Source organism: Eumetopias jubatus, unplaced genomic scaffold (assembly GCF_037043125.1).
Source record: "Eumetopias jubatus isolate StellerSeaLion01/CBP00866 unplaced genomic scaffold, mEumJub1_p1.0 scaffold_3, whole genome shotgun sequence".
In the NCBI taxonomy this organism is placed as follows: domain Eukaryota; kingdom Metazoa; phylum Chordata; class Mammalia; order Carnivora; family Otariidae; genus Eumetopias; species Eumetopias jubatus.
Genome location: NW_028274809.1, coordinates 45143151 through 45169433, shown reverse-complemented (window position 1 = coordinate 45169433; position 26283 = coordinate 45143151). Strand labels below are relative to the sequence as shown.

General features: G+C 39.6%; 1 protein-coding gene across 1 annotated transcript; it reads right to left on the bottom strand.

The window, feature by feature from the left end:
- Positions 1–226: 226 nt before the first annotated feature.
- SLC40A1 (solute carrier family 40 member 1) lies at positions 227–23116 on the bottom strand. Its single transcript, XM_028124878.2, has 8 exons — positions 22738–23116; positions 22179–22246; positions 15214–15373; positions 12957–13072; positions 11787–11913; positions 4483–4728; positions 3084–3740; positions 227–1840 (listed from the first exon to the last, which is right to left on the bottom strand). The coding sequence occupies exons 1-8, from the start codon at positions 22778–22780 to the stop codon at positions 1527–1529; spliced, it is 1731 nt and encodes a 576-aa protein (XP_027980679.1). The 5' UTR covers positions 22781–23116; the 3' UTR covers positions 227–1526.
- Between the last annotated feature and the right edge of the window lie 3167 nt (positions 23117–26283).

Genomic DNA, 26283 nt, shown 5'->3' with positions numbered 1-26283 from the left:
AGTTCAATGGAACTTCAAGGGCAAGGAATGAGGGCTGGGCTTCACGGTTACTGTATTTTCATCAAAGCTACCATAAACTGTACATACGAACAGTAGGGTAACACTACAAATTATAGTGTTATATCCTTTATAGTTATAGAGAGGAAAAAAATACCTTATCCAAAACCGATGTTCTGTAACAAAAACAGTATTAAAGAATTGGGGAGCGCAACTCAGGAAAAAGGAATCAAGATTTTAAAAATGTTTTTATGTAGAAATATTTTACAAAGATTTTACAACCGGAAATCATTATGTCATAGATAGAAGGAAGAAGATTAAACCTCAAGGATAAAGAAAGTGCTCATAGCAACGTATTGCAGTCTCCATGAAAGTGCATAAACGGTTAAGGCAAAGTACCGTGTTGGTACTGGCATGTCGCAAAATGACTTGTAAAACAGTTTTTTTTTTAAATACATACAAAAGTGTTTCTTTTTCTCCATTCTTCTCAAAGACATTTGAAAGGGATACACTGATGAACAGTCTTGCTCTACAACTGTGTAAAAATAACTCCAGGGTACAAAACAGTGAAAGTAAAAATGCTCTACCCGAGCACATTTTGAAGTAAATCAGATGATTTTAAAAAACAAAACCTTCCCACATGTGAGCTTGCTTTCTACATTTCATTTACCAGGCTGGAAGCTTACTCCCTCATATTCTAAGACAGAGATCATAAATGACAATGGTGTGAGTTCAGTTCAGATCTTGCCCTTCTGTGTGACTTTTAGCTTCTAGTTTCTATGGCCAAACTATCAGTGTATTTGAAGTTCTTATGCGTTTACTGTGTTATAAATCTACAGCTTTGCTTCTACCTGCAGCTTATGTGATAGCCATTGATGAAGTGCTACATATGCTTAATACAATATTTCACCATGATAATAAAAATACAAAGGTGCTCTCTAAAGTTACAACCATAAATCCTATTTGGGAATTCTAGTTAAGGATTTCATTTTTCCATATAAATGTAAATTCCTTATAGTCAATAGGATCCATAAGAATAATACTGGTTCTCAAACTCTCATCTTCATACGTGAAGCAGAATTTGTTTTTTATAATGTGAATAAGATGCTAAAAGAAAGTAAATTAGCTAGACCGGGACATGAATGAGTTTTAGGGAAAAATGATGTATCTGAATTCTTGCACAGATAATAAGTATCTGCCAAAGAATAAGTTAAATCCCATGACTAACCGCTCTTCATGTAAAATTTTATCTACTCATGAGAAATAGGGAAAATCAGTGCTACCATTCTACTCTCTACGGTTAAACTGAGTTTTTCTTTTCCGAATTTTTTTTTCCATCCTTAAATGTAAGGGAAATTAACCAGCTCACTTCCTCTGACCTAAGTTTCCTAAATAGCTTTTAGCCCTCACAATACAACTGGGGTAAAACCAGAGAGAAACACCTAGCCATTTCTTGGGATGCTGAAGTACAAAATAAGCATACGTGCTCTATATAACCTAGTAACAAGGGCAGCAACAGCTCAACTGTCTCACACCACAGATGTATTCGTTTGATTTTCATTCGCGATTTCTTCTTCATCAGTACCACAGGCAAAAAGCTTGCTGCCCAGAGTCTTCTGGGCAAATCGAAAATACATGATGTGGCCCATCGCCACAAAGGAGACTGAAATCAATACAAGCAAGCCAAATGCTTCAGGATTCGGAGCCAGGATGACCATGATGAAATGCAGAAGATCAAGAAGATAGTTCATGGAGTTCTGTACACCATTTATAATGCCTCGTTCAGATTCAATTACATTTTCTTGCAGCAACTGTGTCACAGTTAAATCAAAGGACCAAAGACCTATTAATAAAAGATAATTGGTAAAGACTGAATTTTAATTTATAGCTTTACATTTCAGATTTACAGTTTAAAAATGTTAACATGTGCAAAATATACATTTATCCCTAGTACCTTAAAGTCACTGTGTATATATATATTCCTCATAGCCTTGTCTTTGAGAATTCTTTTTCATCAGTAAATACTGGTGTGTGAAGGAAGTATTGAATCACTAAATTCTATACCTGAAACTACTATTACACTGTATGTTAGTTAACTGGAATTTAAATAAAAACTTGAAAAATAAAAAATAAAATAAGATACAGAATACTGGTTTACTAATGGCTTCAAGAAATGATTTTTATAGCTACCACACCATCCAAAAATAAGTCTAATCTACAAACTTCTTAATTCTATTTTTCTGTGATTATTTGTACAAAAGCAAAACTCTGAAATCAGAGACAATAAATCTCAAGTTTAGAAGGCTTAAAGTGAATGTATTAATATATTCTTATGGTTAAAGTTTAAGGAAACTTTAAACCATTATTACATTTACTGCTTGGGTTCTAAAGCTGCTACAATAAAGCTGTCTTGCTTGAATATTAATTGTCTTTGATAAATTAATGAATTGCTTTGTATCACAAGATAAATACGGTTTCATTTCAAGAACAAATTCAGGTAGAGATAATTCATCAGTACTCTATTAATAATTACTTAAATTTTGCCTTGTAAGAAGTCTTTATAATGTGTTTCCTTCCAGAGCTATAAAATCCATTTGTTTGGCAAAGTATACTATAAACACACACAAGCTAGAGAGACTTTTTGAGGGATTTTTTTTTCCAGCTACTGTGTCCTTTTTTTGAAACCAAAACACTATCTTTTTTACTTTGTCCTATACAAATAATCCCTAATTATAATAGTCCTTTTGGCAGAGTTATAGCAATATAAAGATTCCAAATGACTAAATGGCATTATAATTATTATAGCTCCTATCTTTTTGAAAATTAAATTACAATAGGAGTAATACTTAAGATGTTCATTTATTAAAAAAAAATTTCAAGCCCTAACAAGTACCTATATACACACTATATTTTAAACTATAAAATAAAAATTTCATAATTAAAGACTGGATCATACCTAAGGATAAATAATGGATTTTGCTTAAATTAACACTCAGGGAATATTCCAGGTCATTTATTGTAGGATTTTCTGAACCTGCATTGCAGAAAGACACTTTAGCTCTTCAACACACAGAGAGAGGACTTACCGATTCTAGCAGCAATGACACCTGCAAACAGCAGACTGACAGAGATTATGGGCACAGATTTAGGATTCATCTCTGGGACAATATTAGCAGGGTCAGACCCATTTGACATGTACATTTCAGTTGTCAAGGTGACTTCAGGTATTTTTGTAGGGGTCATCGTGGACAGTGGTTCTGCTTGAATGAACCTAGAACGGATATCTTCAAAGGGAGAAACAGACAAGTCCAAGGGGCTTCCAGGCATGAACACAGAGATGACACACAAGATCAGACAGGAAAGCTGTGCAAATCCTGAGATCAGACCGGTCCGAACCAGGCCACATTTTCTCCTGAGCCAAGTAAAAGCCACGGTTCCCATTATTCCAGTGACAGCTGATGCTCCCATCAAAATACTGAGGATAGACCCGCTCAGCCCCTGAGTGTAGGCGTACCCTGTGGTGATACAATCAAAGCCCAGGACAGTCATATAGAGGAAAGCAAGACCCATGCCCGCCAGAAACACCGGCTGGTTGTAATAGGAGACCCATCCATCTCGGAAGGTGCGGAAGGGCTCAGCCATCTGGGAGGCGCAGCTCAGCTCTTGCTCAACTTCAAGCTCATGGACATTAGGGCCTTTCTCACCCATTAGATGAGTTCCCTCCAGGGATTTTGGCTCAGTTTCTATTAATAAAAGACATCATTATATATATCAATATAATATGTATTTTCTTTTACTAATCTAAGAATTTCAGCCAAGGAACAATCTCCAAGTAGCATTTATGTTAAATAAACATACTATTGATAGCCCTCTCTCCTATGGTCTGCCTCCCTTTCCCCACTGACCCCCTTAGAAATTATACTCCCACCTAAAAAAAAAAAAAAAAAAGAAAGAAATTATACTCCCACCAAAGTAAGTAACAGGAAAACCCATCAAATAAAAATATAGTAATTGTCTGGAAAACCACAGCATCTTATTTTCTGGGGCCCTGTTAAGATTCTATTTGCCCAGAAGCCCAATTTCCTCTCTCTTTGTGGGAAATGCCCACCTTCATGTCCGCACTCCCTTCTACTGTTCTACAAATAGTTATGTAACTCCTCTTCACAGACTCTTATGAATTCTCTTATTCCCTTTTCCCCCCATTGTTCTTCCTATTCCTATGGCTCAATTTTTCCCAGCCATCCAATTAATTTCCTTTCCATGTCTACTGCTCACATTAAGGAAAAGGGTCAGGGGTCCCATTCCAACTCCCTGAGATTCAACCCAGAGTTGCTCCTCAGGCCGTGAAAAGCCTGGGTTTGATTCATATATTTAACTCCTTCAGCAGTAATAATCCGGACATAAATTCAAAGTAGTTTTTGTCTTCATCAACATTTAAGGTCTGAACATCAGAATAAAAGGAACTGACCATTGTGTTGAGCTTACCTTTATGTAAATTCAGCTGTTTCAATTCAGCTTCCTCTACTTTAAGAGCAGCTTTCACAGCTAGAGCAGGTGTTTTCTGATAAACCTTCCAGAGCAGAAAATATTCCACACACATGGACACCAAATTCCACCCCGAAATGAAGCCACAGCCAATGACTGCAGAGCCAAACGTCATAATCTGGCCAACAGCCATGGGGGCCAAGATGTTGGTTAACTGGTCAATTCTTCGTATTGTAGCATTCATATCTACAGAGGTAGGTAAAAGAGGTAGATAAGTGTGCAAACCTATCAAAGAGAGACTGCCCACTTATATAATACAAACTCATAATCCAAGTATATAGATTCCTAAAATGCAAATTTCCAAAAGAATTCCAAGCAAACCATTTTGTTTGCAAATAATCTATTGTTTGGAACAAGTCATATTAAATTTGCCTCAAAAATCATGAATCCCTTGGGATTGCATGACTTAGTCTAACATCAGCTTTTAAAATGAATAGTGATTCTTTATTCATTTTTTCAACAAAAATTTATTAAATGCCCATTATGAGCAGGGCACCAATTCTGTCACTATAAGGAACATGAAGAGTATTCTGCCCTGTCTTCACTGAGTTTACCTTCCCATGGGAAAAGAAAGAGTAAATCAACAAGCATATACATATACAGCATGTCAGATGTTAATTAAATATCAGGGTGAACAATAAAGCACAAAAAGGGCATAGAAAGTGCTCAGGGGAAAAGTGAAATTTCAGTTTTAAATATGGCAAGGTCAGGAGAGGACTCACTGAAGAAAAGAGCATCATAGCAAAGACATGAAGCAGGAGGAGGAAAAAGAGCCAGTCATGTGGATATTAGTAAAAAGAGGATTCCAGACCAAGGAAGGTACAAAAGACCTGGGGCAGGAGGAGCTGCCTACAGTGTTAGAGGAACAACAAGGAGGCCGGTAGGGCTGGAGAACAGTGAGGAAGAGATGAGGTCAGAGAGGGAGGGCAGACTGGCCCAATCATGTAGGGTCTTGTGAACATTATATGGATGTTGACTTTGACAATGAATGCATCAGGAAGCCTCTGGAAGCTAATGAACAGAGAGGTGGCACAGTCTGACTTATATTTTTAAAGGTTCATTTTGGCTTCTGTGGTGTGAAAAGACTGGGGCACGAGAGGGAGAGATTTGCAGTCAAGAGCAAAGGCAAGAAGAGAGGTAGAAAATGATGTGGCATACACCAGGACAGTAATGGAGATGGAGACAGGTGCTGGATATACCTCAAAGACAGAATCAGAAAGACTTGCAAATTGATTAGATATGCGGTGTGAGAGAAAGAGAAGAATTAAGGAGGACTCTAAAGTTTTGTTGTTGTTGTTTTTTTCCTGAGCAACTATTAGAAGGATAGAGTTGCCACTTACTGAGAAAGGAAAGACTTCAAAAGGATCAGGTTTGGGGCAAAAGAACAAGCATTTAGTTTAGAGAAGCTGATTTTCATAGGCCTACTGACAGTCAAGAGGCCACATCAAGTGGCAGTTAGATATGTCTGGACTTTAAGGAAGAAGTATGTGCCAGATTCGGTAGTCATCACCTGGTTGAGTTTTGTTTTTTTTAAGATTTTATTTATTTATTTGAGAGAGAGAGAGAGAGAGCGCGCGCGCATGAGCGAGGGGAGGAACAGAGGGAGAAGGACAAGAAGACTCCATGCATGACCCTGAGATCACGACCTGAGCCAAAACCAAAAGTCGGATGCTTAACCGACTGAGCCACCCCGGCAAACCAGGTGGCTGAGTTTTAAAGCAGTGAGACTGGATGAGGTCAACCAAGGAACTGAGTGTTGATCCAGAAGAGATAAGATCTGAGGACCGAGTCTTAGACATGTCAATGTTTAGAGGTCAGGAAAATGAAGAGGAACTAGTGAAAGAGGAGAAAAACCAGGAGAGGTGGTATCCTAGAAGCCATGGGCACCACTGTTTCTAAGAGGAGGGGGTCATCAACTTGCAAGTGCTGCGGATAGGTCAAGGAAGACGAGCACAGAGAAGCAGCTCTAGACTGGTCACATGGCAGGTACTGGGGACTTCAAAAAAGAGTGGTTCTGGTATAGCAGTAAGGACAAATACCTGACTGAAGTTGGTTTAAGAGACTGGAGCCAACTCCAGGAGATACCATTTATGTTACATTTTAAGTGAGTGGCACTCCCTGGATTCACAACATGAATGCTGCCCCCCGGCATTATGGAAAGCAAAGCCCTGACCAAGGAGAGGAATTGGAAAGAGTGAGCATAGACATCTTTTTCTTAAGTTTTGTTGAAAGAACAAAGAAATGGGCTGGCAGAGGTGTAGAGAGAGGTAAAAATGTTTAAGAGCAAATTTATTGCACATTCCTATGCTGCTGGGAATGGGCAGATGAGAAGGGATGGACTCTGAACCATCCCGGAACCACAAGTAGAAGAGTAAAAGGCTTATTCTTAGATGGGAGCAAACCCATCACTATGAGCAAGAGTGCGGACCACATACACGGCTTCAGGCAGATGTGACACTGAAAGCACATTTAACTTCTCGTTTCTCCTATTTTCTCAGTAAAACACAAAGCGAGATCATCACTGAAAGTGAGGATGGGAGAGGAGGTATGGAATGGATGAGCTGTATGAGGGAAAAGGAGAAAGTGAGACCTAGTCCTTTAGGAAAAGGGACCACAGAAAGTGGTCTGATCACCGGGCAGCATGAAAGGGCCAACTTGAACCCAATGGTCACAAACTTTAAGTGAGCACAACTGTGCATTTTTCTCCAGCCATGCTCTACTGTAGAGTTGGATTTAACCAGCATCTTACAAAAGAAAAGTGACAGAAGGAAGAGTGGCCAACTGAACCGACCTCTCTGCTAGGAGGTGATCATAGGTGGTCGGAAGGCCTGACCTTGGAATTTCAGCTGGGTAAGGAGGGAAGACAAGAGGGGTCACAGATAGTGAAAAGGAAGTGGATTTAATCACCTGTAGGTGACAACCAGGTTGGAAGACTGTGGGGTAGGGGTCCCAGAAGGAAGGAGCTGGAAAGACAGGAGGTGGCAATTTAAGACACGAATGCCTAAGATCAGGATCATCAGAGGGGAGGCTCTAGTGGTGACGACAAAGGCTAGGGTATGACCACGGGAACATATAGCTAGCTCAGAGTGGAAGACAAGATGAATGAAAGAGTCCCGAAAACGACCTATTTTCTTATTCTCTATCTCACAGAGTAGAGTGGAATTAACGAGACAAATCCTTATCAATCATGTCGGGCACCTTAAGGGAAAAGCAATGCGTGACTAATAAGTGCATTAACAGAAAATTGCCTTTATTCCTTCTGTAATTCTTCCTGGTCCTCAACTGCCTTCCAATTAGTCCCATGAGTGTATAAGATTACATGATAACAGGAGAACTTTGACACGGTTCACCTTTCACTTGAGAGGCAAAGGCAGTTTGCATTGATCTTACATGTGACCATTTTTTGCAGAGGCCTTGCTAACTTCCATCTGCCCCCCACCAATAAGTTTCCAACTCCTACGCTAACAGACAAATGCAGAACTGATTCAAATAACTCAATATTTTGATTCCAAAAATTGAGGACTACTGAAAGTGTATGCATGTTCTGAAAACCACAGAACAATAGCAAAATTAATTTAATTATAATGATTTGCTATTCTTGCACTACCTCAGGTTTCAAGTGCTCTGGAAGCTTCCTAATGCCACCAAATTCTGTCTTCTATATTATGCTTAGGAGGCTGATAATGTTTAAGTGTAATGTAGCATCAGGAAGCAGCTTTTATCTCTCTAAAGCAGAATGAATTATATAATGATTTTTGAAAAAGACCTAAATCATTTTACTGGTAGCAGGCTAGAGAAGAATCAGCCCTCTGAATATGCAAACACGTCCTTTTCACAAATTTCTTTTTATTCCTATGCAAACACACAATGTGTGCTCATTTAACTCCAACTTAACTGTTTTCAGCTACAGCTGAGGCACAGAACATGACATTAAATAGCTACTTGCTATTATAAGGTATATATTCAATCTCATAGGATAAAAAAAAATAATAATAAAAAGACCCGCTGAACAAGTAGCAGCTAGGACGTCTGTCTATCTTAAATATGAGATTAATTTTTGGTCAATAGAGTTCAAATAAGAAATGTATCTGCTATACGTGAACAAGCTAACCAGATGTTTCTTCAGGACGGAGGACAAAAAAAAAAAAAAAAAACCTCAGAAGCTATTAACAAAGAGTGGTTAACAAAGAAAACAGGCAGGGAAATAAAACAGAGGAAAAAGTCTGGGAAAAGGAAGTGAATTTCAAACAGGTTTGACAGGCTAAGGGTCATGGCACAAGAGAATGTTTTAATAAAATACTAAAGCAAGTACCGAGGCACATTAGTTAACTGGTTAATTAATGGTACTTAGGTACAAAACAATTCATTTTCTGGAACTGTCCAAACTAGATGTTAACAGCTACAGTTTGGCTGGATGCCACTGAAATTCTAAAATTTTTTCACCTTCCAGGGAAAATTTCTCCTGCGTTTGTTTATTTTTTTACCCTCGGTGATAGAACTTCCAACTTAAAAACCTACTCTGAAATCAAGAAACACTGGGGTAAGGGAATGGGAACAGTTAGCATCCAGCTCACAACCTCCCCTCTTTGTGCTCACAGCCCTTTCCCTTCACAGACGGGCACACACAGGGCGCACCCAGGTTCAGCATCCCTGCCTAGTCCCCTGCTGAGGTTCCTCACAGTTTTGGCTGGGGAACCGCAAAACTCGGCCTGCAGAAACATCCATGATTCCTGACTGGAGCAGGTGTGTCTGTGTCCAGAGACTCAACCTCAGAAGAAGTACCCGAGGTGGCAGTTTGAGTCCCCTCAACGTGTACGTTTCCCCTTCTCTGTTTTTCCTCTCTTCTCCTCCTTTCTGTCTCTTCTATAACTCTCCCTTATAGCAGAACTGGCACCAAAAATCCATGGTTAGACCCTTCCTGACCTTCTGAACTAAAAAAGTTTCTTACTTTGAAGCATGGTTTTTAATTAATTTTTTTAACAAATGCTGATGTTAAAACTTGAAGAAAGACAACACGGAGGTTTCCCTTCACTAGGCTACTAACCTGCACTACTAGCTGGATGCAAAAAAGCACCGCTTACTAAAAGCTAATTCACAGTGAACCGAAGTTCGATAGGCAGCTTACTTCCTTTCTTAAACTTGAGAAATTCCAGGTTAGAAAACAGGCTGGTTGGCCTAGATTCTCCCACTCTGCAATTATTCCTAATAATAAAGGACAGTTGAGAAATGGCCCTGTTTTTGTTGTTGTTCGGGGAATCAAAAAGCCCACAAAGTTATAGGAATCTTTGTTTTTTGTTATTTATTTATGTACAAATTTAGAACAAATTAAAGATTCTGAGTAACTTTCACTTTACTCCGGATTTTTTTCCCCCAGAGTGTAGAGACTTCACAGAGTCAAAATGAGTTAAGAAATTCAGATTAAGAGAAATAAAATCACTTTCAAAGCCAACTTTTTCTCCCAAGTATATTCTAACAGATACGTATGTGATCTCTTTTCAAAACACATCTTTTTATACCCTTTGAATTTTAAACCATGGACATGTATTACATACTTAAAATAGTAGGTTAAATATAGAAAGTAAATAACAAGGAAAAAAACAAACAAAAAAGGACACAGCCTTATCTTAAGTTCAGTGCGACAAAAAGAGACATGGAATTATTTCCCATTAGTAAATGACTACAGGAAGAAAAAAAGAAAAAAAAAATCAATGAGAATCCTACTTCACCTCTAGAAAGAATGTCATATGGTATACGCACACGTGCTAAATTCATCCTATTCAAACATCAGCCTCTAAAATCACTGTGGTATTTCTGTCTCGATTATAACGTTACTATAACAAAATGATGATTTTTTTTAAAAGATTTTATTTATTTATTTGACAGAGAGAGAGAGCACAAGCAGGGGGAACAGTAGAGGGAGAGGGAGCCGCTGAGCAGGGAGCCCGAGATGGGGCTCGATCCCAGGTCCCTGGAATAATGACCTGAGCCGAAGGCAGCCGTTTAACCATCTGAGCCACCCAGGCGCCCCACAAAGTGATGATTTAAGCAAATTCCCCTCTTTCCTCATTTGGACCTTCCATAGATTTCGCTTCCTTTCTGTCACCACCTCCTTGCCTTTTTTCAGCCACATGGCCCAAAGTTGCTTGCTATCCCCAGCACCTAATCTTGCCTTCTGTGTCCTAGGATAAGCCATTTAAATCATCAGCAATGGTTTTCTTGTCTGTCAGGATTGGGCAACAGCTTTGTGATGCCCATTATCTCAATGACTAGCAGAACTGATTCAGCTGATCTGTTCAGTAGATAGGTGTACCCTTCCTCCTTCACCTTGTGTAATTATCAATCCAATGTATGTCTGTGTCAGGGGGCAGGTAGGGAAGATTGAAGTGAGTTATTCTGCACCCAAGTAATATCGATGTGATAGGACATGATGCTTTATAAGCATTTTTTCATCTTTCTCTGGCCTCTTATATGTTTCCAATGGACAACTAAGATTGTAAGCTTCTTGAAAACCATATTCTGGCCTCAATTTTCTTTATTTGTAACAGCAATTACACTGCATCGTATATAATGTAATAAAAGTTATAGATTGTAATTTTAAAGTTGAAGGAATTAACTATTAGATTCTCTTTTAGGACTAAGATGTTTCCATTTGTTTTGGAGAAAAATAAAATCCATAGTATGACCAGTTAGTACTGGTAATAATATCCATAGTATGACAATATATTCTCATGTCAGATTTTCACTGTTCTAAGTATTAAGCAAACATTTAGAGACCGTGAGCAGAATTTAAAACAAAGAGCTCAAAAGGAATGTTCTTCTACTTGCCAGGTTTGCATAAATAAAAGATAACTTCACTATCTCATAAATCAACTTCCTAACAGTGAGATAAATCATTGCACTGAGACCGATAATGTGATGATAAGACAAAGACTGTTTTCAATTTATCATTCTTTAAAAATACTTAGAAAAGGGGCGCCTGGGTGGCTCAGTTGGTTAAGTGGCCAACTCTTGATTTCGGCTCAGGTCATGATCTCAGGGTCGTGGGACATCAGGCTCTTCACTCAGCATGGAGTCTGCTTGAGATTCTTCCCCTCTCCCTGTGCTCCTCCCCCCGCAACAAATAAATAAATAAGTAAAATATTTTTTTAAATACCCAGAAAAAAAGGCTTAAGCTTCATTTACTACCTCTGACTTAAAGTGAATCCTTATATAACCCATTTAGTTCAAAGAGAACACCAAATTACCTGCTAATTTGCTTCTGTCTCCTCCTGCAACGACAACAATCCAGTCCCTTTGGATCGTGATGGCAGTGGCAGTACTGGCCAAATTTGCAATATTGGCAATAGTGATGATCAAGATATAACAGGAAGTCTAAGGAATTACAAGAAAAAGCGGAGTTAAAATGTCAGTTTGATCACACGGTACCTACTTCACTGTACAATGTAGTTTAAAATGGTATTTGATGGCATAATAAAATTTTAACTTCATTTCATAAAATCATAAGAAATCATTTTACATTGTACACATGAAGGTACACGTTAAGGTACCAGTGGTCAAGTTAAAGGGTTCTTAATCTGTATCATCTATAATACACATCATACAAAAATTGTAAAAATCATATGTACTTTCATGTGACATAGTTATCATAATAAGTGTTAACATGGGGGTAAGTTTGTAATTTCTCCCCAGAATATCTCTTTTGGAAAAAACCACTGAAGGGGAAGTGAGAAGACCTGTACTTAAATCAGAGTTCTGACACTTTCTAGTTGCATGACAATGGGTAATCAACTAACATCACTTTGCCTTAATTTTTTCATTAACAAAATAAAGGGAACACTCTAGAAAATTTCTAATGTCCCACCTGGCCTTGAAGCTCTATAATTCAGTCTAAATTTTTAAGAAGATCCAAGAGTGACATCAAATCTGTTGTTTTCCACCCCCTCCCCAAATCTTTCTCCTTTTTTCATCAAGCTATCATGAGACCCTAGTATAAGAAGTTACCTAGTCCATGACCCCAAACATAAATACCAATTATTACTGGAGGAACACAATCATGACACATTGATAAATATATGGATAACATTTCTTATATAATGTGAACAAATTACAGGCTAATACCTGTGAGCTGAAAACTAAAAACTGAATTATATAATAAACTCTTAGAAATGCCATTAAAAACAAGTAAGAAAAAAACAACTGAGCAAAGTTAAAATTCAAACAATACTTAATGAGTGCCTACTATGGACAAAAAAACAATCAAAAACAAAACATAATAACTGTAGGGGATGTTAAAGTGGACACAGAGATCAATAGTGTCTTTGTGAAAAGATATTCCCTAGTCTCAAAGGGTTTTCATTTTTTACCAATACCAGATGTTCTATTTTCTGTCATTAGGAATCCCACCGGGAACTTACAAGAACCCATCCATGGTACATGGCCAGAAGCTCGTTTTTATGTAAGAAAACCATCATCAGAATGATCCCACACAGGATGACCGAAACATTCTGTACCACCAGCGAAGTCTGAGCCACTGCACAGAGGGAGAAACAAAGTATTCACTGTACCAGAACATCTCAATGGACCCGTTTTTGTCCACACATCCCTGTTCTACTACATTCATGCATATGAAAATTATTATAAGAAAAAAAAAATTCCTGAAGTAAACCTTGAACGAACTATTTCCAGTAGGACCCACCATATCACACCAGACCAGTAAAACTTGCAGAAAGAATGAAGTATTCACCATTTTTTCCTACTAGTTGATGCCGTTCATAATGACCACATTTTCATTTAGTGTATTCTCTTGAAGGTTTACTGTCATAAACAGAACTATATTACATAGACAAGCTCCATCTTTCAGCTCTTTGTTGCTTAAGCTAAAATAAGAATAATTAAGAAGTGAAAGAAGAGGTTAAGGAAGAAGTCATGGCATCCATAACCTCCCTCCAGGTAAGCGGAATCTGGTAAGATCAGATGGTCTGGATAAAGAGGAAAGATATAAAAATTCACCAAGAATAAAGAGCAGCATTCTGTTCCTCTGGGCATTCTAATGCTATATGCCATGCTATGAAATTCTAAGGTACACCTTTCTTCACAAAAAATGCTAACTTCCTTGGAGTGAGGCACCCATGTGGACTAAGTCTTGGAGTAAGGGCAGTCTCTATACCAAGTAAGGACACCCACAGTCTTATTTGCAGTCTCTTCTCTGCCACGCCCAGAGGAGGGTGATCTAGGACAAGATATATAATGTCTCATACGTCCGTGTCCATGAGGTGAGGACGATAACCCATTCCTGCCTTCTTTACTTTACAAGGTCATTATGATGCTCAAATAAAATACTCATGAAGGTACTTTGAAAAATATAGAGTTGTATATGTAAGCTATAATCATAGCTCTTGTCTTCAAGAGCAGCAAAGCTCATTCTGGCTTGGAAGGTCATATAAAAGCCTCAAACAAACTGCTTTCTGAAATTAATTTGGAATGAAATCCCAACATGGAACTCATTCTTTCATTGCACAAGGATTAAATATCAACTGCATGAGGTCCCTTTAGTTTTTAGGAGCCCACAGACCAGAGGAAGGAAAGATATGTGAACAGATAATTTTAAGAGTATAAGTACAACAGCAGAGGTATTGACAAAGCCTTCTGGGAGCACAGAGGAAGAAATGATTAACTCAGCCTAGAAACATCAGAGATTTTCATGGAAGGTGACATAGGAGCTGATTTCATGAGATAAATGGGAGATTGCTAGCCCACCACACACTTTTTCATCCAACTTAACATTCCCAACCTCGACAATCGTTAAGGTTAAAAGGTCTCAATGTATAATATTCCTATGTTCCTATAAATAACAATGTAAACAACTAGGAATGTTTTTCTAGTATACAAAACTTCACTTTATATGTGTTTTGGTCTATCCATTCTCAAGACAAACAAATGTCATCTTGACCATTTCACTAATAGCATCAAGTCCTAGAATTTGATGATTCAAATTGCTCTCTATCCAGGGGCAGTCATCCTGCACTGAAAGAAACTGATACCTCAATCTTTCTCCAATGTCTAAGATGGATATGGCCAGGTCTCGGCATTACCAACTGCGTAATTCAGGAAAATGTTGCCCTGACTTATTATTTACATTGCCCTTATATTCTGCACAACTGAATTGTTCAATCACTTTCTATCTTTGTTGTATAAAACTGAATATTTCAGCACTAATGTGCTAGAATAAATGTCTTTATATTATCATTTCTTCTTTTTCCCTCAAAAATTTATAATTCAGCTCTCCATGATCCAGACTCAGATACTCTCTTAAATTTATAGTTTTCGATTCCCCTACACATGCCTCTATGTGAAACACTGTAACCCAGAGGACAGATGTTAGAGCTGCCCCAGCAACATCACACTAGCAAACTTCAGTGCAGATCATGGTAAGAAAGAATGCCAGAGTTAAGCAAACTTTTAATGTTTAACATCGTTCCCAGAAAAGAGCTATGGTGTTAATTATTAACATCTGGAATTTATGAACAGCCAAAGATCCAAAAAAAAAAAAAAATCTATAAGCTTAGTATCTTGGCATTCCAATTTTGTGCAGGGGCCTCAGGACCCTCTAGGCAGAGATTTCTCTTAAGCTCAGGCATGGGTCCCACAAATACAAAGCCTTAGTTTACTCACCTCTAAGTCTGGCATTCTTATCCACCCAATCACCAATGATGGCTCCTAGGACCAGAACAGACCCTGCCACCACCAGCCCGTAGACTGCAGTCAAGAGGAGGCTGTTTCCATAGAGCTCTACCAAGAACACAGACACAGCAAAGTGCCACATCCGATCTCCCTTGAATGAGAAAAGAGAAAATGTTTTGATGAAATTATTTTTACTTTCTAGTCAAGTATACTCAGGAAGTTGCTTCCTTATCAAAAAGGTACTTTTTGGCTATGCCATGAGATTTTCAAAGTCAACAACTCCTCTATGAATTGAATATGGGTCAGGTGTTAAAAAACCATCCATCATGGCCCAGTGGAAAATATTCTTGTCCATTTACTAAGTAAACCCAAAAAGCCATGATATTAATGAAACACACACACTCCTTATCACTCTAGAAAAAATGTAGTTTCCATACCAAAGGCGGCTTTTTTTAAAATTAACATATAATGTATTATTTACACAATTCACAGCGCTCACCATAGCACATACCCTCCCCAATGTCTATCACCCAGCCACCCCATCCCTCCCACCCCCCTACACTCCAGCAACTTGTTTCCTGAGATTAAGAGTCTCTTATGGTTTGTCTCCCGCTCTGGTTTCATCTTGTTTCATTTTTCCCTCCCTTCCCCTATGATCCTCTGTCTTGTTTCTCAAATTCCTCATATCAGTGAGATCATATGCTAATTGTCTTTCTCTGATTGACTTATTTCGCTTAGCATAATACCCTCTAGTTCCATCCACGTCATTGCAAGTAGCAAGATTTTGGTTTTTTGACAGCTGCATAATATTCCATTGTATATATATACCACATCTCCCTTATCCATTCATCTGTTGATGGACATCAGGGCTCTTTCCATAGTTTGGCTATTGTGGACATTGCTGCTATAAACATTGGGGTGCATGCACCCCTTCGGATCACTACATTTGTATCTTTGGGGGAAATACCCAGTAGTGCAATTGCTGGGTCGTAGGGTAGCTCTATTTTCAACTTTTTGAGGAACCTCCATACTGTTTTTCCAGAGTGGCTGCACCAGCTTGCAGTCCCACCAACAGTGTAGAAGGGTTCCCCTTTTCCACATCCTCGCCAACATCTGTCGCTTCCTGACTTGTTAATTTTAGCCATTCTGACTGGTGTGAGGTGGTATCTCATTGAGGTTTTGATTTGTATCTCCCTGATGCCAAGTGATGTTGAGGACTTTTTCATGTGTCTGTTGGCCATTTGGATGTCTCCAAAGAAGGCTTTTGGAGACAAAACTTGTTCCCTTTCATGTCAGGTTTCTACCCGGGTCTGGAATTGACCTATTCTGATTTAAGAGGCATAGAGTAGTTTGCTACCGAACCAGAATGAAACTACAGTCTAGTTCACAAATATTCATATGCCTTGAATGTCAAGAAAAAGCCAGCGTCACAATATGTAAACTGTTAAGAATGAACCATATGATCTTTAAAGTTTCTTTTACCTCTAACATTCTAAAATCTATGCTCTATTTCACAAATAAATTTCAAAGTCAAAAAACAGCAGGGCTCAGAAAGGTGAAATTACTATGGGCAAATTCTGGCACCATATTTACAAAAATGTCAGAAATAAATGCATAAGCAGCTTTTCATTTGAACATTTTAATACAGATGGGTTTTGAAAGGAAAAAAAAAAAAAACCTACTTATTTCTTCACTCCAGACTATATAGGAAATTTTGGAATTCAACACTGGAAAATATAGAAAAAACAAAAACTTTTAAATGAGTCAGGGAAATTAATGTGTAAGAAATCTATAATGGACCTTATTATGAGATTTTTGGCTGCATCTTTGACCTCTGAGTTAACATAAAACAGGACAACAATGTTCTATTATAACCTATCCCTGGAAATCACTACAGGAAATGAAATTCCCAGGCTAGGCTCCTTATGGATTTGACCCTATGTGGAAGTACTGAGTCCTGGTTCTTTCCAAAGTCTCTTAAAATCTGTCTGATAAATTTAATGTATCAGGAGCAAAGTATTATCTTGGTCTATCAAATGATTTAAACAATTTAATAAAGCCAAGACAACAATCCTATGCATTCAAAATTTAAAACTGATGCACATTATACAATAGCAATCATGTACAATAAACTTCATGTAGACCAGTATTTCTCTGCAGGGATGATTTTACCTCCAGGGATCACTTGGCAATATCTGAAACTGTTTCGGGTTGTCACAGTTCTGGAGACAGGGAGTGGGGGTACTTCTGGCATCTACAATAGCTACGGCAGTCTCCCACAACAAGGAATTATTCAGCCCAAGATGGCAATAGTACCAAGGTAAAGAAAACTTGATGTAGGGGATTATGAACATAATTTAGAAATGCAATTCAAGGGGTACCTGGGTGGCTGTGTCAGGTTAAGCATCTGCCTTCAGCTCAGGTCATTATCCCAGGGTCCTGGGATGGAGCCCTGCATCGAGCCCCGCATTGGGCTCCCTGCCCAGTGGGGAGCCTGCTTCTCCATCTCTCCCCCTGCTTCTCCCTCTGCCTGCTGCACCCCCTGCTGTGAGCTCTCTATCTCTCTCACTATCTCTCTCTCTTTCTGACTGTCAAATAAATAAATAAAATAATTTAAAAAAAAGGAAATGCAATTCAAAATTAACATAGTAGGGCCTTGGTAGATGGGGTGGATATGGTCAAGTAAATGCTAAAACAAACACTGGAAGCACCATGTCTCAAAGACTGATTCTAACTTGATGGCCTGGAATGTGTAAGAAATCTATAATGGACTTTATTATGAGATTTTTGGCTCCATCTTTGACCTCTGAGTTAACATAAAACAGGACAACGATGTTCTATTATAACCTATCCCTGGAAATCACTACAGGAAACTAATGTGAGCTCTAGAACATTCTGCACTCTCAAACCTCAGCGAGCACATGGAGCCCAGATTAGATACTGCGTAATCAACAAAGGAGTGGATATGCCGTGAATCCCAGTTGTGAATGAGTAAATATTACATAAGTGGCAAAAACCTAGACTGATTTATCAATCACATTGTTCTGATACATTAGATTTGTTCCATGAATGTTCAAAAGTTTGAGGATTAATCCGTACCATAATTAATATTTCTAACACAGCTTGTGTGTTTGCTTTGATAATAGAAAGCTTTTCCACTTAAATTAAGGAGGATTTATTTAAGTTTCAAATACCATTGTACTAAATGATTAAAAATGTATGATACACATACAATTTGTTTCAAACCAATAAAAAGACAAATTTATATTAAGATAAGGATGTCAATAAGAATAACAAACTTCTCTTAATCTTTAACAGGAGAAGCAAATCTAGACTGAGTTAGAACACAGTGGCACGGGGAGTGTTAAGCACCTACCATAAGAAAAGAATAAAGAGTAAGTAAAGTACCTCCCCTACTTTATCGTAATCTCCATTCCTCTGAACAGCTTCCAAGGAAAAGACAAAAAACATACAAATGCCCTTAATGACAGGTCGCCTCCATGAGTGAATTTCCTCTTTCTCAACATAAAGAATAAAAGATATTACTCTATTTCTATTGCTTTTTTCTTTCTTTCTTTGTTTTTGGACTCCTATTTTTTACCCAAAAGATTTGTTTTAGATGTACAGCCAGCCTCAAAACAAGTACTACTAAGTGAAAATTTTCTTTCTTCTTTATCCTTGTGTGACATGACACCTCCTTGATGGAGAGGCATAAAATTGCCCCAGTTGCCCCAATTCCTAAGGGTTTAGGCTTTAAGTGGTAACAGATTCCATGCTCATAAAGCCCAAGAATCAGGCAAAGTCTAAGTAAATGTTGACCAAGTGCAATTTCGAGCCCACCCATTCCTTCCTTACATCCATTTCCTGCCCTCCTCTGTGCTCTCCCTGTACTTTGATGATTTGTTTACATATCCATCTACCCCCAGCGGATTGAGGGCTGAGGGCCAACTGAATACCTGTGAATGAATGATCAGTCATTAACCCACTCACTACTTATTGAGAGGCCACTATATACCCAATACTATGGCAAGCACTAGAAACGGTGGTACATAAAAGCCAAGGTCCGTACTTTCACGTAACTGGCATCTCAGGGAACAGAGACCAAAAGCAAACCTAGAACAGTTCAGGTGGTATAAATGCCATGAGGAAATACAAAGTAGCGTGAGCAGGAAAGTGGCGTTTTGCATTAGTCAGAGACCTCTCTGAGCAGAGACCTGAAGGAAATGAAGGCTGGAGCCATGCAGACATCCAGGATATGAATAGAGACAGTCCATAGGATAAATGATGAGGGAGCAGAAGGGCAAGCTGAGGACAATGCAGAAGCTGACACCCCAACCCCACCCCCATGGGATATATGTGACATTCCTCAGGCACTCCTGGTTGCCCTAAAGCGAAGGAAAGGAAAAACAAATAGTCAACTTGTAGGGATCACTATCCTGCAAGGCATGAATCTCCCTCAGTTTACAAATGTCTTACCAATCTACAAGAACAAAGCATTTCTATCAATGGCCTAGCTTCCAGAAGGAAATGTAGATACAATTAAACGTCCCTATAACCTGCAGCCCACTGACAGATACTTGAAGTGGGCACCGTGTAATGTTCCTCCAGAAAGCTCCCAACTATCTTACTGTTAATGCCTTCCTAGAGGGAAAAACAACCTTAACTTGAAAATGCCAAGGCCTCTGGTACCTTTTGTGGGTCCTCTTTAGCATGTGAAAGTTCTTTTAAAACCTCCCTTTTCCTTACCTCCCCCAACTCCACAGTGTACAATCAGCCACCCCTCACAACCCCAGTGCAGGAGCTCTTTCTGCCCACGGGTCCTGTCCCCAAGCTTTGATAAACCACCATTTTGCACCAAAGACGTCTCAAGAATTCTTTCTTGGTCGTCCGCTCCGGACTCCACCCCACTGAACCGCACCTATATTTCAAAACCCCATCATAATGACGTAAGATATAAGCAACTGGCCACCTTTTCCCACTGCCTTACACTGTTGGTTATCTTTTTATGACCAGATACATTTTTTAAAGCCCATACTAAATCACATTATAAGCTCCTTAACAAGATCCACTTCTTACAGTAGTTTGTATTTTCATAGTATATAGAGTAAAATACATTGATCTACTGGCAGACAGAAATAAAAAGCATTCAACCCCACACAAATACAACCTTTTAAGCTAACACTTCTATTTTCGGTGTATAGGAAACCATGATTTGGCAGAGTTTGCAGGGACATGGATAGATATGTATATATATGTATATACATATACATAAGCACATATATTTTGTTCTAGTAAAATCAGCCAGTGTCAAACAGGAGACAAAACTCGAAAGGCAGAATTCAGATCTAGAGTTAGTGAGCATTCCTCTTTAGCACTCTTTTCCAACAAGAAGTAAAACTCCACTAAACCTTATATGGGTTTTTTTTTTTTTATTTTTTAATAAAAATAGTTGCTGTTTTTTTTTTAATTTTTTAATCCAACTTTCCACAAGAATTCCCTTTGCTCAACTTACTGTAAGATTGGGGTGTCTGTCCTTTTTCTTGTGGGACTCTTAATTAACATGACAAACAGACAAACATGACAAACACCTAGAGTTCCACCCTTCTGGTGAATCTGACCTCCCAACCTAATAACAAAAGGTCACATAAACATTAAACAAGGTAATGAGTATTTGGAAGTGAGGCACCTCATTCTCCTCATAGGTCCAGATCACAGGATGACAATTTCAGATACTATCTTCACCACCTGTTATTGGTTTTTAAAAATATTTAATACTTACTAAATTAAATGGAAGAACAATCTATTGATTTAGATATAATTAAGAGTAGTTTCACTAGATTTCTACTTAGAATCATCAGCTACTGGAAACAAAACAAACTCAATTTGTTTACATGTATTTGCAGAGTCATCCCCGTCTAAGCCTCTGGGGAGATAGGAGCTGGCCTTTCTAAAAAAGCCAAAGCCATCTTTGAACTGCTATTTCTTAAAGAGCTGATAACCAAGCTTAATAATTTCCCAAGGGCATGGGTACAGATTTCCTCAGGCAACAGTTTGCATTCAAGTCTTAAGGATGATCCAATAGAAGTTTCCAATTTAAAAAGAAAATAACATTCACAAAATTTACCCTAAAAATTCTCTCTCCTTATTTATAATTTTTTTAAAGATTAGATATCACATATGAGGCATAAAGAGAATTTATTCAGATACTGCTTTTCAACAATAAGAACAATGGTTGAAAGATTCTAATCATTAATGAAACACATCCAGCATCCTTTTGGGATTATTCTTTTTTGGGGTGTTGATGATACCCAGGCCCACAGAAACACTGGCACTCTTCTGGGACCACATAGGAAATCAGAGGGAGAATTATGAATCATTTGCAAATTTTCTGTGGATGATGGTTTTTAAGATAGCCCAAGATGCCCCGTCGAGAATTTTTAATCACTCGGGTATTTGTTCTTGGGGCCAATTATATTTAAATTAATCTTAGAATGCTATTTTTAGCCTAAGTCAGTCACTCCGCTCTTCTACTGTATTTTCATAGTGCAATATGATGGAACTTATCATTTTAACAGAAGAAGAAAATGGAGAAATAGCTCAAAAAGTGAAATAGAAGATACATGAGACATTCATCCATTCTTAGTAGCAAATGTTACCATTTACTAAGCCTAGTAATGCAAAATACAATTGACAAGAATTGCAAATATTCCTGTCCTTGTTCATTTTATCTTTGGATAGTTCTTCATTTACATAAAGTATGATACTTAAATAGCATTTACTAACGCCTATGGGAAAATATCTTTGATGAAAATAACTTTTTCATTAGAACATGTGCATTCGGATGATTTATTTCTTAACTGAATGACAAACCTGGAAGATGGTTTAATAAAATTGGCCCAAATGAAACAAAAAATTATGCAAGAATGTTGTAAGAATTACTGTACATAGTCACTTACCCAAGTAGATAGAGAATGACCAAGGTAGAGAAGGAATTTTGCAGAGGTCAGGTAGTTTGCTATGGATCCTGCAAAGACACACAGGAGGGGCGGTGGATAAAAAGCGTATTTGTCACTTAAGTGAGCTGAGGTTGGAATGCTACTTCATTTTCTCTTATTAAACACGATTATTAAAAATTAATTTGTGGGGTAAACCATATACATTTTTATCAAGTCACCCAGGAATAAATGTGTCCAGTTTACTTAACACCACTCACTTAAATTCACCACGCCCCATTGGTCAATAACTGCAAAACCTCACATACAGTTAAGAAAGCTCTTGTTTCAACATTCTTTAACTCCCCTTTTATAAGGAAAAAAAAAGACAATCCAAACCTCCCAGTCTACTCTTTGTCTGCGTGCAAGCCCTTTCCCCAGAATTTGAAATTCCTTTCTTCCCCGACCCTCACCAAAATGAGTCAAAGGAGCTACAAAGCACTCTGGTTAACAGCAGAGCCGCATTCCTCTCCAACCTCCGCGCTCGTCTCCACCGCCCACCACATGCATTAGGTCTACTCACCGCAGCATCCTCCCTGGTGGTTTTGCTCTCTTGCCTTGGTCATGACACCAGGCGCCCCCCGCTTGCTCTTCTGCTGCTACTGTTACTGCCGCTGCTCTTGGGGAGGTGCTTGTTCACAGGAGTGCAAGGAACCGAGGAGAGCACCGCTAAAAACACAACAGCCGTGTGCAAAAAGACCCCAACGACTGCTAAGGCAAAGAACAAAAGAGAAACGGTCCGGGGGTCTTCTTGTAGTCTTCTTTCCAAACTTAGCTAACACTGTAGCTGAAGTTGGAAAGGCAAAGCCTTATGGAAGCGGGTGGGAGGCTCCACAGGCCGTCCGAGCCGGATCGGGAACCCTGCGCCGCTGCCGCCGCCGCCGCCGCTGCCGCCGCCGCCGCCGCCGCCGCCGCCGCCACAGCCTGCGCGGCTCAGCCCAGCACACTTATACGGGGCCGGGGCGGAGCTCCCTTTGGCCGCCGGCTCGGGGCCGCCCCCTCCCTTTCAGGGCCAGCCGGGCGTCCCCGCGGCGCGAGGCCAGGCGCCCGCCGGCCTTACGCGCCGTGCCGCCCTCCACGCCCTTCCCAGGAGGAGTCTTTCGCCGCGGGCGCAAGCGGCTACCTGCCCACAAACAACCTACGCGGCCTGCGAGGACTCTGGCCCGGCGGACCGCAATGGCCGGGGTGTTCGCCGCGGGAGGGCGTCGGGAAGGGCGCGGGGAGGCCAGGAAGGGAAAGACGGAGCGTGGACCCCGCAGGGCCGGAGGGGAGAGGCCCAGAGCCAAGCGAACCGGCAGGTGCGGAAGGAAAGCGCTTCGCACCGCCTACCTGCAGTTTTGGGGGAGAGGGAGGCCGCCGGATGGTCACTGTGCAGAGCTCCTACCCGGGCTTGGGACTGGGGGATTATTACTTTTTTAAACGGCAGTCGTTTTTAACATAGGAATCTAAATAAATATAATCCATATTACAGGGGCCGGCTTTCCCATTGCGGCCCACCTGCGGCAGAGAGAATCATTTCTTCCCAAGATTGCATGGCGGGGCTTCTCTCAAAGAACAAGAATCAAAAGGCAAGAAAGGGCGCAAAGATCAGAGTTGAGCCCTCTCCTGAGAAGTAAAGGTAGGCGTGGAAAGGTCAAGGCCCGCAGGGTGTTAGGGACCCACCCCCAGCCCAGAACCTGGGTCTCCAAATTCTTCCTGGAGGTGCAGCGAGGACGAACCTGTGCAAGCATTTCCCTTCACCATCCTTCCTTCTTCCTCATCACCTTTCACTCCCACCCCCACCCCTGCGTCCCTTCCCCACCTCTCCAAATGCCCCAGTATCTGACAGGCAGTTACCAGGAATACCGGTTGTCCCAGTTGTGTCCCTGGGTCTGTACCTGTCCAGATAAAGCCATTCGGTGGCCTCCTGAAGTGGCAGGTGAATGACTCTAAAGAACATCATCAGGCTTAAGCCTTCCATGAATTTTACACTGTTTTCCCCCTCAGTGCCGAAACCCCTGGACATACCAGCCCCTATTGCCAGCCAATTACCTTACCCTTCTCAATCTTGCCAAACCCCCAGGAGTGGATCCTACACAGTGAAACTCCAACCAGATTCCACACCCTGAGCACAGGCCGGACTGACACCCAGCAGTGAAGGGAGACTCGGATAAATATATGCCCAGTATCTGGACTATCAATCAGAAGCCTCACAGGTCCACCAGCGGGCGGGGCACAGCTGGATTCAGTTGGGATGTGGTCTGGAGGGCAGAGATAGGGGATTTACAGTTTAGCTTCTGCTGGTAACTGCTTTTTTTTTTTCCCTTTTCAAGCCCTTTTCCCCCTTTTCTTTCCACAGGACTTTCAAGCCCTTTGTCTTTACTCCAAGAGAGGTTTTGGTTTGTCTTCTTAAGTTGGAGAGTAGGTTCATGTAGCCACACAATAAGAGGGATCTGAAGAAGGAGGGAACTGGCCAGTTAAACCCCTCCACCTTATGGCCAGTGCTTACTGGAGATGAATTTTTGTTGATAGGTACTCAAGCAAGGCAAAAAAGATAATGACACTTTGCGCATTTGCCATAGCGTCTCTCAGCAACAAGGACCTCCAAGTGCATTACATTAATTTTAACGTGCCATAAGAGAAGTGTTGTGCTGTCCCCGACTTCCAGGTGGCTTAAAGGAGGTTCAGTTGCTTTAAAAAAAAAAAAATGCTTCCGGTTGACACTGACTGAGAGGTGTTTGTGGGAACAGTAGCTAAGTCAATGTATACCTCAAAATGTGACATGGAGACTGTTTTCTGTTGTCATCAAGGAGTCCCCAGAAGCCCAAACTGAGAGAATGAAAAGAAGAACAAACAGATGGGAGACTACAGTGAAGCACATACAAAAGATAGTCTGGAAAGAAAAACAGGCAAGATCTATAACATTAAAACCAGTGAGGTGTTTGAGCTTTGGCAGGGGAATCCTAAGTCCTTATTAATGGAAATAGTCAGGATATATTAGTTAAGGCTCATGAAATGAAAAGGAATTGAAAATGAAAATGGAATAAAAGTCCTCAAAATATGTACAAAATGCAAAATGACAGTAATCTCCTGGCCTTGACATTCAAGATTATAAAGCACAGCTTAAATCACAAGACCCAACTGGCTATTCTTCCTTCCAAGGAATTATTTGGCTGACAATTAAAATTTCTCTCAGAAATACGTATTTTTTCCAGAACTCAGAAAACATAATTTCTCTATCAATGTAATCATAACTAAGAAAGCCATGCAAATTTTAAATCAGTTTACAAAGAAATAGATGCCCTAAGAACCATTTTCTAGTTCATTTTCAAAGTTTTTAAGTTTGTGAATAGGTTAACTTTTTATAAATTCCAGCCAGAATGAAATGTGTATTCTAATTTAAAGTTGATAAGTATTTATGGTTGGAGAAAAAAGGGGGTTTATTATTTTTAAGTTGCTTTTTCACTTACCGCCAGCATCCTGTTTCCTCCGCTGTATCTGATGTGTTTACCAAGACAAATGCAGAATAAAGAATGGTCACCCCTACACTGCTCTAAAGAAAAGTAATAGGGTTATCATCAACTATTACAGGAAGAGCTCAGATCCAGAACAGAGCTTCTGATGCATGTGAAACTTTTTAACCTAACTTAGGAGCTATAAAGCCACATTGCATTCAAAAACCCTTTTCAGTGTTACATATTTCAAGAATTATTTGATGTTTCTATAACCTATAACTGACTGAACCCTTGAGAAATTTAAGTTGACACCTAATTTAAGTTACAGACATCTAACTGAAAAATACATATCCTCTCAGGTTTTCATTTTGTTTGGATATTTTAAATAGACTTGACCTTGCAAAGTTTCTCATGAATACTGACTCTTATTCCTCTCTCTCTCGCTCTCTCTCTCTCTCACACACACACACACACTCTGTAGTCTACAGTTTCCAGTTGGAAAATTAAATGCAGAATTCAGAAGATACCAAAAGAAATACATTCCTACAGCAAATCCATACAGACAGAAAACATGTTAGTTGTTGTCAGGGGCTGGGACTGAGAGGAGGGAAGAGTGGGTAGCCACTGCTTAATAT

Coding starts and splice junctions, on each gene's coding strand:
- SLC40A1 (XM_028124878.2), bottom strand. CDS start 22,780: ATGACCAAGGCAAGAGAGCAAAACCACCAGGGAGGATGCTGCG. Junction 4,729..11,786: donor AGACAGAAGCAAATTAGCAG/GTAATTTGGTGT, acceptor CTACCTCTGTAG/ATATGAATGCTACAATACGA. Junction 1,841..3,083: donor TGTCATTGCTGCTAGAATCG/GTAAGTCCTCTC, acceptor TTTTATTAATAG/GTCTTTGGTCCTTTGATTTA.